We start from the raw sequence: 16,703 nt of genomic DNA, 5'->3' as shown, positions 1-16,703 counted from the left end.
ACGGCCCCACCTCTCAAGCACATCCAGGTCCCTCTGGTGCCATCCCTTCCCTCGAGCACAGCTTGGTGTCATTGGCAAACTTGCTGAAGGTGCACTTGGTCCCACTGTCCATGTCACCAACAATGATGTTAAACAACACCAGTCCCCATTCCCAACCCTGAGGACCTCCACTCATTATATGGGACGCTGAATCATCTCAAGATACCTTGGGTTCTCTGTGCTCGTGTTCTAGCAACTGCAACAGCACTAACAGCATTTCTGTGACACTGTAAACCATATCTCAACATAGATTAAAACTGAGACCTTAGAGAAATACATATTAAGATATACAGATAAGCAGATATAAGAAGAAATGCAAACTATGCAGAACATCCATTTCAATTTGTCAATTGCTTAATTAACAGGAGGAGGATCAGTCAAGTTTTTCTGGTTATGAGAGCACAGGAGGTGAGTTTCTTTTTCAGTGTCAATTGCCATTTAATTTTGAAACCTTTGATTTCCTGTTATTTAAATAGTTAATTAGAAAGTAAAGTTAATACAGGTGAGTTATATTGTGAAGTTTATGCCTCAAGGGATTTTTATCATGTGAATTCTTTCAAATGAAATTTTAAGTTTGTAAAACATGTTTCTATACTCTTTTGGCCAGTGGATCAAAAATTATTAGAAAATACTACTGTTAATCAGCATCAAATCTCATAGTTGTTTTCAGAAATTGGCAGTTATGAAAGTCTCCTTGGAAAGTAGAGTCTAAGAGGAATAAAAGGATAAAGCAAGACTTTTCATGGCTAATGATTTTTTGCAATAAGAGATCTACACACCACAAAATCAACCCCAAAAATTGTATGAAGTGTCTTGTATGTGGTTAACAAAATCACATGTGTCTTGTAAGTGATTAACTCAAAGACATAATAAAATTTCAGCAGGCTCACATGGTGCAAGATCACCTTCTGGACTGTATAATCAGTGCAATGGCTGGGACTCAGACCAGAAGGAATTGCTTTTTCAAAAGATACGCTTTCTGTTAAAGACAAAGCTGTAATACACACCATTGTTTTGGTGAGTGTATTGCCTGGATTTCAGCTAAGATGGTTATTATTTGGCTGAATTTGGGCCTCAGAGGAATTTAGAACTTCGTTTCAGAGAGTATAAAATGTAAATGGGAGGTGGACAAGATTCTATAGCAATTATAATGTAATAATATACTCAGTAGAAACTGCAGTGGCTGAGGAGGCATTGCATCACATTGTTACATCAAGATGAATCTGCTTCTCTCTTCCTTCCTTTTCTTAAAGAACTGATGTGTATTGCAAGGTCTATTTTCAGGTAAAATGTCTTTGTCATATATGACAACTATGAAACTGAGAGATTAATAGGCTTGTGGATAATAGCTCCTTTTGGAATGGAGAAAGCATATCTATTCTTATAGCAGAAAGTAAATCTAGTAAAATCAGATCCCCTTGCATGAGTGTTACACAATTTGGTGTGGTAAGTAGCTGGCATTAAAATTAGTAGCTCTTGCCACTAAAGAATTTTTATTTTCATTTTAGATTTTTCAGAAGATCTAAGGAAATCAAACATCATTTTTGTTTTCGGTAAGTAGGATTCCTAATTTAACTGCTACTCTTGAATATTCCCATGTTATTTAGCTTTGATTATGTGATTTATTTATTTATTTATTTATTTAGCAAAATAGATTGGCTGAGAATATTGATTCTATAATGTTGGTTTAGTCTTTTGAAAGGGAGTTAGGATTTAATAATATGTAATTAACTTGGGTCTAACCATACTATCAACAGTTGTGTAAAGCTCAGAGCAGGCAGCTCCTTTGATTCATGAACATGTTCAAAATAACCTTAGTTCTTGTGCAGTTACAGTTGAGTTGTGGGACTTCCCACACCAAAGCTGCCTCACCAGCACTAATTAAATTTTTACTAAATTGGATTGTAACTCAGAAGTTTAAGATTTGGCTGGAAAATATCAGGTCTCTTCCCTTCTTTATTTGTGAGGCAACTTCTGTTAAATACAGGTTTCAATTCTACATCTGTTCAGCATCGTGTTAAAAGCCAACAGGCTGCTCACCAGGCATGATCCTTAGCACTGAAACTCTGCAGGTTCAGGGTTTACTTTTCTATTCCTTTTGGAAATCCACAGAGTAAAAGCACCATGTTAATGCCTTTTATCACATGAATGTGAGTAATATAATTAGCATAAACTTGGAGCAGTCTTTTAAAACAAATTATAGCCAGAAGATTGATTTTAAAGCTTGGTACTAATTACTTAGAAAGAATAATTGCTTTTGTATTGAGCAGTTTTTAGAACTGCTTTACAATCCAGAGCAGGAACACACATTTCCAAGGACCTAAGGACAGATACCAGATACATGGGGGATTTTACATAAAACTATATCAATTTGTGCATTGTTTTTCCTGGGGGAAAAAAATTACAAAACTTCCAAAATTAATAATAAGTGAATGGAAATTTTATTCAGAACCAGAACTCAAGAAGCATCAAAAAACATTCCAATACCTGCAGGCTGAGGGGGGTGATCCTTTCTCCCTATTCAGCACTGATGTGGATGCATCTGGAGCACTGTGTCCAGTCTGGGCTCCCAGTACAAGAGAGAATGATTTACTGGAGTGTGGTGCAGGACCACAAAGATATTTGAGGAGTAGGAGCATCTGTCATTTGAGGAGAGGCTGAGAGAACTGGGACTGTTCAACCTGGAGAAGAGAAAGCTCCAGAAGATTTTACCATTAAGTATTAATAATTACCTGATGGGAGGGAATGAAGATGAGGGAGCCTGAATTTCTCAGCAGTGCCCAGTGACAGGACAAGAGAAAATGGGACAACTTAAAATGCATTCAATTTCTCCTGAACACAAACCCCACTTTTTTACTATGAGGGTAGTCAAACACTGGAACAAGTTGCCCAGAAACTGTAGAGCCTCCATGCTGACAGATGTTCAAACCCCAATCTGACAGAGTTCAGATCAACCTGCTGTGGCTGATCCCAGTGTAACACAGTTGTTTGAATAAATGATTCCAAGAACTTCCTTGCAATCTAAAAGATTCTATTAAAAGAGTGTTCTCATGTTGCAATTATATCTCATGCTCTCTTATGCCAAATACAAGTTAATTTATTGCAACTCAATTTTTATGTGCTTGAAAAAGTAAAATGAGGTTACTGAAGAGTTCACTGGAGACTTTTTCTTAAAGGAAGGGTGCATAGAACCTAATTTTCAGTCCTTTAAGCAAACTGTAATCTATGCTTACTGAAGTACACCTTTCCTGCTAGTCGCTACAGTGAAAAATTTTAATTCTGTCTCACGTATCTTATTGAAAAAAAAATCATTTTGGTTTGTACAAACAGATTTTTAAGAAAAAAATCAGAACACACTCAAGGAATTTTGCCTCTGAAATTGTCCGTGGCAAAGCATATTTTTCATTTGCCTCTGGGAAACTTTTTATTTTACAAGGAGTGATTTCAAATTTTCATTTATAATTTTTTATAGGACATCCAGTAGCCATCTTGCAGCTTAAAATTGAAATCACACCTTTTTCCTAGTTATTTGTGCTCTGATTTTCTAGTAAATACATCCTGGGAGCAGACATAAATTGTGCCTTAATCAAAACTCAATTTTCTTTGTGAAAAAGGTTATTATAAAAAGTTTTACTGAGTCCAAATGTGGGTTAATTTTCAAAAAATTATCTAGAATGATTTATTCTTTTTCCCAGAATACCTCCATCTCCACTCCCATCCTTGCACCCCTGAAAAAGTTTCTTAAAGTCTTATGAGAAGAGTGAGAGGTTTTTTGTGGGTTTGTTGGGGTTTTTTGAACAAAATGAGATCCCCATGGTTGCTCATTTGTCTGCAAAATCTTGACTTTATTCCACTTAGGTAGTGAAAATAAATGGCATTCCCAGAGACAGAATTCTTGCAGCAGATAAGTTGGAGTGGCCACAGCTCTTTTGCCTTGAGTCCTTTTCAGGCAGGTAAATCTGCAGGGATCCCCTGATGATCCACAGGCACTGCAGCTTTAGCTTTGTACACACTGCCCACATGCACACGTTTCTGCAGGCAGGAAATGTCAGTCAAGAGCTGAAATCTGATCGTTTGGAATGGTACGACAGTGAAAGAAAAATATGAAGAAATCTCAAAGAAGCAGAACAAAACTGTTGGGGATGGGGAAAAGTTTAAAAAGCCCAAAATGTCAGTGGTTAAAGTGCTCTGCTGCAGTGAGCAGTGAGCAGTGCTGGAGATGTTCAGTTTATGATACCCTGACTAGAGAGGGAGCAGAGAAGTTGGGTCAGAGCAGGCTGCTGTGGGATACTGCAATGGGAAAAACTGCCTTGGGCTCAGGTGCCTTTAAGGATGTTGACTCATTACACAGGTGTGCATTATTTCATGAGGAAATAATAAGATGCTTATAAAGGTGTTTTGAAGCTAGAATTTTAAACATGTACATTTGAAGAAGTTTACAAACAAATCAAAATGAATGCACCATCTGCCATACCTGACAAACAGAGATACTGTTTGTGACAAAGGGAAAGGAACAGGCAGTTCCCTCTCCCACTAATTACCCTTGAAAATTTTCCAAAAAGGGAAAGAAAAAGAAATCATCTAATTAGCAAAAGTTTACATTAGAGCTAATGTAGGAATTAATTGGAATAACAGTCAAGCTGGATTAATTAAGAAACAATGTTAATGTTCTATCCATATTGTAAAGCAGAGAAAGAGTACCAGCAAGTAAAAAATATAAGAGAAAACAGCAGGATAATGAAAGAGGAAAAACAAAGATAAATTTGGCCAGCAAAGTAAAATTCAAAGAAAAAAAATATAAAGAGGCACAAAGATAAAATTGGGTGATGCTCTAATAAATATTCAAAACTTAAGTAATCATTGCCAGTCATTAAAAGACAAACAAACAAACAAAAAAAAAAAACCAAACAAAAAACCCTATGCCATCAATTTTAACCACAATGAATGTTGAATGATCTTCTAATTCTTAACTACGGCAATATTCCATATTGCATCCACAGAAGTGTCATACGTGGCACAGTTTCTGGGAGCATTCCCCCTCCCTGGCCTCTGCAGCAGCTTCACAAAACAGTTGGCTTCAGCTGAGGCTGAAAGTAAAACCGGAGGTTCAGGAATCTTTCTGCGCTTTGGATCAGAAACAAACTCCCCGCTGACTTGTAAATGAGGTGTTTAAAGCTTAGCTAATGTAACCACTCTCCCCTACTGAATCTTTGTTATATTCTTGCTGATGATCTAAAGCTTGTAATTGCTTAAACTCAGTGTAAGAACGACCAGCTTTTTAGCTGACACTGAAGATATTCTCACCACTTCCACCTAGAAGTAGACATTATCAACTGCAGGCAGGAGCTTGCACACACACCAAAATTCAACAAGCAAAAATATCACAAAACTCAAACTCTTTATTCGTCCCAGGTATGTCAGACCTTGAATGACACTACCTAATTCAATTTATCATTAATTTAGGCCTGCTTTGACTATAAGGTTTAACCAGATGAGGTCCCTTCCAATGTAAATTATGCTACAATACCTGCAATCAGAAAAGCTGAGAATGAACAATACTGATAATTAAGCCCCCAATCGGTCCAAACTAACTGTGGATGCTGTGCAAAGCTGATTTCCCTGATTTCCTGTGAAACAAACTTCACATTTTCTTTAAGAAGGATGAAAACTCAGTGATGTCCCAGGATATTGCATCACTCTGCCAACATGCACAACATGTAGTTTTCTAATTAAAATAATTTCTCAGAAAAAAGAAATACAAAGAAAGTGTTGAGGCCTTTTTTGTTGTTGTTGTTAAGTAATAGCACAATTCCTGTATGGTTTCACTTAGACTGAAATAATTTGTGAACAGCAGATGAGGTGCTATTGAGAAGCCTTCAAATACCATATTCTGAAGTTAAGGCTTATTTTTACTTGTCTATAAAATCCAAGTAGCATTGGTAAAACTGCCAAAACTGATCAAGTAGTCCAAAATTTTTGCTTGAATTTAGAGATAGACTGACTGGGGTTATTTTGGTTTCAATTCAGACTTCTGAGGCTCTCTTGTGCAGCTAGATTTCCCCTGTAGGCACTTCTCCCTGATACAGGGATGATGCTCATTATGATAGCAAGGTCTTGAAATTGAAACATTTTAAATTAAATAGTGGGACTGTCTTGTAAATCCTACTGCTGGCTTTTTATATAAATACTCCTGATATTTTGGTATATAATAAACTTGTAAGATTTAAAATAGAGGCATCTCAGTCTGTCTGCATGGCACTTTTGCTCTGTCAGTGTTTCTGGCAGCAAGGCTGGCCCATGCACTGCTCGTATTGTGTGTTCCTGGCCATGCTCGTTCACAGTAGCAGTCCCGGCTCCCTGTGCCATCATTCATTCTCTGCTGGTGACGCTGTGCTCTGGGTCAGAGCTGTTCATTTCAGTCACATGCCCAGGCTGCTCAGCCTTCCCACTCCGGGGGACATTGGGGCAGGAGGGAGGAGAGCTGACACCTTTGATCCAGGGCTGGCTGCAGCTGAACACCCTGAAGTGCTGCTTGGGCAATTGGCTGTTACCACACTCACTGAGACACTCTTTTCTCTCCTTGAAGGACTCTCTGTGAAGCATTTCTGCACTCAATAATTTAAAAAGTAACCACCTAAGTCAGCAGTGCTGCCAGAAAGTTATTTACCATGAGATCCCCTCTCACAGGCCGATGAATCAACATAATGGAAGGGAATATTGCTCTAAGGGATTGCATAGACCTTTTAATCTGGCCTTGTCTGCAGAAAAGCAATATAGAGAGCTGCATTTAATTTCTGTGTTAGTCCTCTGGTTCCATATTCTTGCTTACCATTTGTATCAAAAAGCACAAAGGGACACTCAAAGAGTTCTGTTTCCAAGAATAACCTCACTGATTAATACAATGTTCTTAATTTCTTTACCTGCAATTTTTGGGTTTTTATTAAGTTACCAAATGAGCTTTAAAGCAAGGTCCACTGCACTGAGCAATACTAGGAAAATACAAAAGCATGCTAATATTGAAGAACTGCTGGTAGTTCTATATTGTCCTACAGGTCACCTCACACTCCTAGTTCCTCTGGCTGTTTGCTAGGCTTTACTTTTTTCTCTGCATAACATACATAGAAATCAGAAAACAACATGATTAATCTGAATAACAAGTTACCATGAACCTACAGTTTTTTTTCCCAAGTATACGTAGGCAGATCACAAGATGACAGCATAGAGAAAAAATAACAGTGTTCACAAAGAATCTTACGCCTTCACAACAAAAGTGGGGATATATTTTTCTGCTAACAATTGAGCCATTGGGAAAACTCGATTGCCTTTTTTAATGCCTCAAATATTTTCCATATGAAAAACACTGTAACAAGTTGCAGTGGACTCTTAACTGAAAAAATCTTTTCACTAGCCTTTGTCACGTTTCATATGCAGCTGTTATTCCAGATAAACTTTCTTAACATTATTTTTTTTTCTTTAGAAAAAATGAATAGATTTAAGAAGAATATCCACTAAAAGAACAGGTACAATTTTTGTAGCACCACAAATTCACTGTGAGCTTCATGGCTGCAGGATTAATTTGCTGTTAAAGCTGCTTATGTAGCAGTGTTTTAAGAATGTAATCTGAGCAAGAAGGCAACACCTAATTAGTAAGAAAATGCACTATCACATCTTTTCTCACCTGAATAGCTCTATTCCAGTCACACTAAGAAACTTCAGAGGGAGACAAGGTAATATTTTCATTTCAGACATGTAAATTAATACTGATGTAAAGGCCAAGTTGTGTTCAGCCCACAATGCTGAACTTCCTGGGGAATTCAGTCTCTTCTCAGATCATGCCAAGCCAGAACTGTGGTCTCTTTCATGGATAAGAAAGCACAAGACTTGATAAAGTGGGTTGTGTGCATTTGTCAAGCAGTGGGATGCTCTGCTACTCATGAGATGAATCTAAATTAATACCAGTGGCCATAAAAACTACCAATTTTAGCACATAACTTAATCAAATATGTTTTTACTCTTTAAAGAGCTCAGCATGTTTATCTCTGCTTTGTTTGAACTCTTCTATTAAAAATGGCCATTTTAATTAATGTTTTGGAGGAACACTCATTGTGGTGTATGCCCTGCATATTGTGCCACTCTGACAATGTTCTCTTTTAAAATTCTAACACACAAAGGTATTAGAAGCACATCAAATTTTCTGAATATTTACCTGCTAAAAACAAAAAAATGTCCTTGTATTGTTATTTCTAATAAGAGATTTAGTAATTTTGTGTATGAGTAGAAATTATGAAACTTCTCATTGGGCTCTGCATTCAGAAGAGAAACAGTTATATAAGGAAAAGGATACAATAATCTTTATAGCTGGGTTTTTTTAACACTGCATATATACACCAAATAAATAGAATTAAATTACTGCACTGTTAGCATACTCAAGGCTAGAAGACAAAATGTGTAAACAAACTTCCTGAGCTAAAAAAGCCCAAAACAGGCCAGAAATACTATTAATTGCCACTCTGATATTTAAGGGATTCATTACTAGTAATTTGCCTGTAATTTTGTTACATCTGTTTCTTTATAGCCACTCCTATTTTTTCCTTGTTTTCTTTCAACTAGTGTTTTTAGAAAACAATAATGTTCTTCAGATTATGGCAACAGAAAAACAAGATACAACCCACATTGGCCAGAAGATAAGCCTGCAACAAAGATAGTTGTAGAAAAATTATAGCACAGGTGTGATTCTCACACCACAGGCTGCTTATTCTCCTTGTGAAGTTGAAGTAAAAAACTGCACATCACAGAATACAAACCCCTTCCTTTGATGCTACTCCTTTGTGACCCAATTTTTAGTCTCAGCTACAGTACTGTAATTTCTCTGAAAATTATATGCTCAGAGCAATTATTTCTTACATTGAATGCAAAAGTTAGAAGAAAGTTCAAGTGAGGCAAGAGACGGTGCTAAAATTGTTCTATTGTGAATGTGTTATTCCTATATTTGTTTGTGGAAGGATAAGGAAACAGGAAAGCCTCATATTTTTTAGCCTCTTAAATGCACAGAGCACAGCTGTGTAGCCCTACCCGCAAGACCCAGCAGTTGATAAATAACACAGGTCACCTGCTGAAAAACTCTACTGAAAAGAGTTTGAGCATTGTCTCCCTCCAAGGCTGTAATTACCTCCTACTGCAGTAGATCTTCTGAACAGATCCATCAGAGGCTGCAGAATTGCTGCTACAGCAGTGAGGGTTTCTCCACAAACTCCCAGCAGGAATTGGCCTTCCTGCCCGCCATGCCCTGGCACCGCCATGGCGCCTCAGGGCCTCACCTCAGCTGTGCTGGCGGCGCTGATGGCACCGCGCTGGGACACCTGGCAAGTGGCTTCCAGAAGGTTCCGTGGGCTGTCCCTCTCTCCGGCCAGGCAGAGGTGGCTGCAATGCCTCAGCAGGAGCCTGAAGAGAGAGACCTTCCATGCCATGGACTTCCCCGCCATGGCTTCCGTGCCGCGGCCTTGGGGCGGAGCGAGAAGCGGCCGCCTGCATGGAGGAGCTGGGCCCGACAGCGCCTGCACCTGCAGAGCGGCACAGGCAGAGCTCTGGCTCTGAGCTGGAGGCTGCTGGCTGGCCAAGGGAAGCAGGAGGCTGGAGGAGCCATTCCTGCCAGGAGGACACCCCCAGCATTCCCGGGTCAGTGCCCTTCCCCTCCTGGTGCTCTCTCCCACAGCTCCTGTGGGCAGGTGCAGGTGGGCGCTCGTCGTTATTCCCCTCACGGGGCTGCAGCGAACATTACTTGCTATGATTTGTTGCAGCTGTCAAACTGAACGAGTGCAGAGTGAAATACCCTTTTCCACAGGCTCTTTCATGGTTTTCCTTTACATGCTAATGGTGTTTTAGGAACAGGTTCTCCTCTGTTAGAGATTTCACACTGTTGTGACTCCTTCAACTTCAACACATTTTTGAGTCAGCACTGTAGCTGTATCAGAAAGGTACACTGAAGCTGTATCATATGTATATGACTAGTTCTACTGTAGACAATTTCTCTACAAAAAAAAAAATTAAAAATTGCAAAACAGTGTCATCAATTTCCTCCCATTTTCTTGATGGGTATAGTTTGAAAATTGCGACATCTTTGTTCTTTTCTAATTCTAGGTATTTTTTCCCTCACATAGGTGGGCCTGGCTCTGGCAAAGGTAGCCAATGTGAACAGTTAGCCAAGAAATATGGATTTACTCACCTGTCCACTAGTGACCTTCTCCAAAATGAATTATTGTCATTATCAGAGAGAAGTAAATTGATCAAAGACATTGTGGAATGTGGTGAACCTGTTCCTGGCGTGAGTGATGGTTTTATTTGGGGTTCTAATGGTTAAACAAAGGCAGTGGTAGGTATATTGTCTAAACCAGTGAAATAGATGCTGGAGCTGATGGTTCCCATTTCAGTAAAATTAATCTCTAACCTCAGGGAGACATTTCCTCTTTGCCAAATCCATGGCACTTGTTTCCCTTTTCAGTGCCAGTATTTCTTTATGTTTCACATAGGCAATAAATCAGACATGAAATACAGTGAGACAGATGCATGGCAAAATGTAAGTGTAAGTACAGGAAACAGAAACTTTATGTCCTTTTTATAGCGTTACATTTCAGATTCAGAGCTGGTCCTCCTGGCAGCTATTTTAAATTACAGTACCTGCAGCAGTTCTCTGCAGAGCTGGCTGACATCCCAGAGTAGCTGGACTGCAGCTTAATGGAAATTGTGAAGGCAGAGGGTGTTGTTCTCAGCTGGACCTGGCTTTCACATGGCAGGTCCACAGTCCCAACTCTTGGTGGGTATTCAGCAACTGCAGCTAGGTCAGAGGATGTGTTTGTTAATGAAAGATACTGGGAAATTTTGCTCAGGGGAAACTAAAAGCTGTGCTCAGGCTTGATTTTGATTGCTTTGCTCTTCAGTGTGTTTGGTCAGATGGGGTCACTTTCCATGTAATGTAATTACACCAGTGACATAGCAAAATGCAATCAGATTGGAAAATGCTGCAGCGGTACTCTAGAGTTTCACAGGTATTAACATTCATTTTGAAACTATGAAATATTCTGACCTATCTGGAAGGTATTTTGGGAAATCTTGGGTGGATTGCAACATCAGATTTGTGTGGCATAGCCGGTCCTGAGAGAATAAAAAGCAGGGTGCCCTGCTACCTGCAGGACAAGCAAAACACCTGCATTCACAGAGCTGTTGTCAAGGGTATAGGACTAAAGTCAGTGCAACAAACAAAGGTATCAATCTCTCTTTGTAATTAACCAACTAATTCCCTCTCTTTCCTATACAGGGTATTGTTCTGGAGCTACTGAAGGAAGCCATGGTTTCCAAGCTAGGGGACACAAAAGGATTTCTGATTGATGGGTTTCCCCAAGAGCTGAAAGATGCAGAAGAGTTTGAGAGCAAGGTGACCATATAACTGTAATGCTGCTGTAACTCCTGTAATTCTGGTGCTGCTTCAGTCCCTCTCTTCAGCTGATTGCAGCAGGGACGTGTAACAAGCCAATCCAGGAGAGCTGTGCTGCTGATCACTGAAATTTTGGCACCCCATCAGTATAGCAAATCTGGCTGTTGCTCTTACCTACAAAGAATCTAGAATACAAGGAGAAGTAAAGGTTGATTTTATCTAAATTTAATATAAACCAGAAACAATTCACATTTAGGGGAAAACATCATTTTAGAACCAGTTTTCTGGTTCTAGTGGATAGTGCTGTACTTCTGATGAAAATCTGATGCACAATCATAAAAGTATGTATCTTCACAGTTAATATTTATTACCAGTAAGCCAGCTCTGCTAAAGCTTGCTGTCACTTGCAGCAGCCAAACCCAGATTTAATTTTTGTGGTGGGTAACAGGTGGCACAGCCATAAAAAGAGCGTTCTGCAAGTGCCTGCGTGGCAGCTCCGAGAGCTCTCGATTTCCCCAGTATGTGCTGAGACCTCGTGAGAAGCCTCAGCCGTGCATTTCTCAGCCTGCAGGAAATACTCTGTCTGAGCATGTGAATGAATCTGCCAGGGCTTGGGAGAAAAGAAGTGGTGAATTAGGGATAATAGTTAGTATATGTTACATCACATTACACTCCAAAAATGTCCTAAACAAGTTTATAAGGTGATAAAACTTTATTACCTTATAAAACAGCGAATCCCCTCTTTTCTCACTGAGCCTTTAGCTGCTTTATTTATGTAGTTGATTACCATAAAAGCCTAGCAAAATTTAGGCATCTGAAGCCAGACAAAGTAATGAGCAATGAGATTTGCCATAGAAGTCATTCACAGAAATGTTGACTTACTAGTCCCTTTAATAAAATGCTGTAGATTATTAAAAAGATGCTGGAGATTTCTCTCGTTTTGTGTCTAAGGAGGAACTATTTCAGCAGTGCTGTTTCTCTGGCAGGCATACATGTTGGTGTCCTGTGGACACTCCTCTATATTATGAAGTGGGGATTAGAGATTGGGGTGCCCTGCACTGAGGTATTGCAGGCAAGTAAGTCCTAATGCATCCCAGGCTGAAGCAGAGTTCCTTAAATTTCCTGAAAGCAGCAAAAGATGCTGGACTGCATTTGGCATTTGGAGTAAAAACAAGGACTTCAAGTGACTGTTTTGAAGGTGCTAAGTCCCCCCTGTTGTGCCTTGTATCCACTTTCCAGAGGCTGTTTTTTTTACTGGCTGCTCAGTAAAACTGTGAAGTTTTTTACAATGAGTCATTTTTGAGATAATGCTTTGCAGTTCTTTCCAAAGGGTGATGAGAAGTTCTTAAATTATAACTGAATGAAAAGAGGTGCGCATCAGGCCTTACTAATTATTGGCAGCAAAGTACAGATGAATAGTGCTACATATCTACATTATATGTGAAAAGCTTTATAATTGTTAACAAAGACCTGTTCTATTTAGAAGACATCAAGAATAATGCTTGTGTTTCAGAGCTTGACTCATAAACAGAATGAGCTATGTAGAAACAGCTGATTCTCCAGCCAGTTTTACCCGATTCCCATCTATGATGCAATTGTATTTTTACTCAGCCATAATTCTACAGAAGCACAAAACTCTGTTCCCTCCTCAGTTTTTCTACAAAATGAAAAAACATTTTAAAATTATGTATTCCACAACACTAGGTGGGAAGTACCCAGTGAGACAGAGTAAAACCCAAAAACTATTAGACTTGTTTGGTATGTATTATTTAAGCTAAATTGTGTCAGGAAAATCATAATTTTTTAAAAAGTGGCAAAAATTGGTGTGATACCAGATAAGGGCATTAGTTTCACTCTTTGTGGGTTTGTTTGGAAGAAAGATATTTCTGTAATGGTTTGAATTCCAGATAGCAATACTGAAACTTCTAAGAAAACCATGTACATTTTTCAAAAGCAAATCAGACTGAGTGTATCAAGCAAGAAGCTATTATCTGATCCTATCAGTCAGGGGAGTCCTTCATATCCTCCTTGTAAGGTGACAATACAACTGATAAAAGGAATTATTTCCCATTTATTCTATTATAATTTAGAACAGACCATGGAATTCCTCATGTAAAACTGGGAGGAAATAACTTCTCACCATCCTAATCCAGTTATACAAAAAGGGCATTTGTTTAAATCATTGATTAAGCCCACATCTTTTTTTTTTTAATTCTCTATGTCTCTTGCACTATTAAAACTGCCTTGTTGGCTTTTTAAATCCCCAAACTCAGTGCTGCTACAGCTAATTGCATTAATGTTTTCTGTGTGGAAAAAATGGGTAGATAAAAGCCTGTTATTGAACTGTCTGACATAATCCCTTGGCTTCAGCTTCTCCTAGAAAGTCATTAAGGGTAGTAGAAAGGTCAACACAATCCAGACATCCTCAGTCAAATGCAGAAGCCCTGACATGAAATATTTACCTTTAGAATATTTCTTCCTTTGGGGGCTGTCAACAAAGATAACAATGACAATTTCCATATATCAGTCATTTAGACTTTCTTTACTGTAGCCATGGTAAAAATATGATTTTGTAATTGTCACTAGTGTTAAGTAATCTTTTTCCAAAACTTCTCACTTTTTCCTAAAAAAGTGTTTTCCAGATCCCTGCTGGAAAGGGAAGGAATGAGAAAAAGACTGAGCATGTCATTGAAGGATTAAATACATAATGGCATGGAAAAATAAACTTGTTTTCCCCACTGATCCTGTAACACCTTTATTTTGCTTGAGACAGTGGAATTTATGGCTTTGGACTCAGCCCAGCAGGTTTTGCTCATACAAAATCTTGTGTCAGAGAGTTCTGTGCCTGAGCAGGGTGCATGGCACTGCATTCCAAGATTTATGCAAAATGATATACATAATTTTGAGTATTTCAGGGAGAGAACGATGAGGATTTGTGTTTAGAACTTTTGGCTCTCTCCTGAAATACCATAAAGAACATTTTGCTCCTTCTTGCCATTTCTTTTTTCCCCATAATATACTGCAATATCTATGATCAAATGTAGAAAGAGACGATTATTTATGACCTTTTCCAGGCCCAAGAATCAAAATAAATAAATCTGTATTTATTTTTATTAGAGTAAAGGACAGACTCTCCCTCATGACTAGTTTGGCACTAGCCAAACAGCATTAAATGACCAGCTTCCCACAGAATTTGGAAATTACTTGCCAATTTGAAAATGCAGAGAAATGTATCACATCCCTCCTTTGCAGCATGGGGAGGAATGGTGTGGGTACACTACAAACAAGGACATAAAACACTGTGTGACATAAAGTAATCCACAGGATGTATTCCTGTGAATATTTGATGGTGTCCCTGAGCCTGTTGTTACTCATTTCCATCTCAAGTGGGTACACTTTTATGTGAACATTTCCTGCTACTGCATCTTGAAATACTAAGCTAAGTTTACCACTCCCTTTTCACACATTGAACAACAAAAAGGCTACAAATATAACTGAGTCAAGTGTTGCATAAGTCCTGTACTGTTTGCATCCAGCAAATAATGAACTGACACTCTTGAGTCCAAGCAGCCAGAATTTGTCAGATCCCATCTCTGTCTCTCTGTGCAGAGTCCAGGCAAGCACAGCCTTGCTTGCTCCTCAGTGCTGGCTTCCCTTAGTGCTGCCACAGTGAGGGGTGGTTGTTGATAAACATCATTTCCCTGTAGACAAATACTATTTGCTCACAAATTCCTTGGTGACTGTTTTGGTGTTTTCCAAACAAAATCTCTTTTGCTGGGCCAGTGCTTTGAATGTTTGCTGTTTTCCTTGGTGTCTAGATTGGGGAACCAAAGCTCGTGCTCTGCCTGGACTGTTCTGCAGAAACCATGAGCAGCCAGAGCTCTGAGAACACTGAAACCACTGAGGACAGGATTGAAAGCTACTATCAAGCATCAAACCCTCTGATTGCATACTATGAAAGCAGGACACAGTTATGCAAGGTAAATACTTGACCTTTTTAATTAAATTATTGCTTTTAACTTCAATTATATTAGCAGTATTTGGAAAACACTGACATGTCACCATTTATGAACTGTTCCCACACTTTCCAGTTGTTCTCATTTTATAATTCCCTGGTTTGTTTGCAACTTCTGCAAACTTGTGAGTTCCACAGTACAGTTTGAAAGAATAAAACCCCAGATTTATCCTTAGTCAGAGAACATATCCTGAATCAATAACTCACCTGTGTAGAATCGCTTATTTAAAATAAATTCTAGAAAGCTTTTCTTCAAGTATTAGGATGTATTACTATATAAGGGCTTTCAGAATTAGGATGAAAGATTATGTTAATCCAAAGCCCTTTAGTAAAATTTTCAAAACTGACAGTGTATATCCTGAAAGAAAACAGGCCTTCATACAAGAGAGATCTTTTTGCTGGAATAAATAACATAGTTATATTAATTTCAATGAATTGCCTCGGTTCGCACCTGCTCAGGATGTGATATTTTAAGCATTCTTTTTATTCTATAATCAATACTTCAAGAGAAGCAAGAAAAAGTGCACTTAGCTGGCACATCTGTAGACCCATTTACATAGGATTTTGGGGTTTTTTCTTTCTTTGCTTCTCTGCTCTGTCATGGCAAACTGTCCCTTAGTTCAGCTGCAGAACGATCTAGTCCAACTGCTCTGTCTTGTCCTAAAAGAGAGAGAATCCACTAACAGTTTCTGGAAATATTATGGGATCTATTTTTTCTAAGGGCTGTAGCAAACATGAAAATCATCTGCCCCAAACTTTTCTCCTTTGCAAAGTCCCCAAAAGAGGAATGTGCAGCTAATTTATGCACCAATATCCTGACCTGAGGACAGGGTAAATGACACAATGCTGAGAAAAATGATACTCCAAGGAAGAGTTCTGATTTTTGGCCTTTCCTTACCCCAACAATAAGTGCACATAAGACAAAGCCTAAGTATCAGAAAAAAGTTCCTGCTTACTTTTCATCTTTAGGCTTACCAAGGATTATGTGGTTTATTTGTTTTTGCTTTGAGAAGCTATCTTGCCAAAATTGCAAGGATGTGCTAAGAATTCAGTACAATACACAATACAGCAACACAGCACAATGCCAAGGAAAACAGAGTTCTCTGTCTCACTATCCTATTCCAGGGAGCTGTGCCTACCACAGTGTTTCCCTTTCTGAAGCATCAGGGAAGTGACAGCCCCAAAATAATACTTTCACACAGATTTTGCAGTCTTGGTCTA

At 38.8% G+C, this 16,703-nt stretch overlaps 1 protein-coding gene across 2 annotated transcripts in view; it reads left to right on the top strand.

The window, feature by feature from the left end:
* The window catches only part of AK5 (adenylate kinase 5), an 84,168-nt gene that overhangs the window by 59,089 nt on the left and 8,376 nt on the right, over positions 1-16,703 (top strand). Inside the window, exons 9-13 of one of the 2 annotated variants that reach the window (XM_059478720.1) lie at positions 405-447; positions 1,548-1,592; positions 10,197-10,360; positions 11,351-11,467; positions 15,286-15,447. In XM_059478720.1, the coding sequence (XP_059334703.1) occupies positions 405-447; positions 1,548-1,592; positions 10,197-10,360; positions 11,351-11,467; positions 15,286-15,447 (531 nt within the window). The remainder of the gene's footprint in view (positions 1-404; positions 448-1,547; positions 1,593-10,196; positions 10,361-11,350; positions 11,468-15,285; positions 15,448-16,703) is intronic. The other variant, XM_059478721.1, reaches the window with a different exon arrangement.

This window comes from Ammospiza nelsoni, chromosome 9, assembly GCF_027579445.1.
Source record: "Ammospiza nelsoni isolate bAmmNel1 chromosome 9, bAmmNel1.pri, whole genome shotgun sequence".
Taxonomy (NCBI): domain Eukaryota; kingdom Metazoa; phylum Chordata; class Aves; order Passeriformes; family Passerellidae; genus Ammospiza; species Ammospiza nelsoni.
The sequence above is the reverse complement of the archived record's forward strand: the minus strand, read 5'-3'. Positions and strand labels throughout refer to the sequence as shown.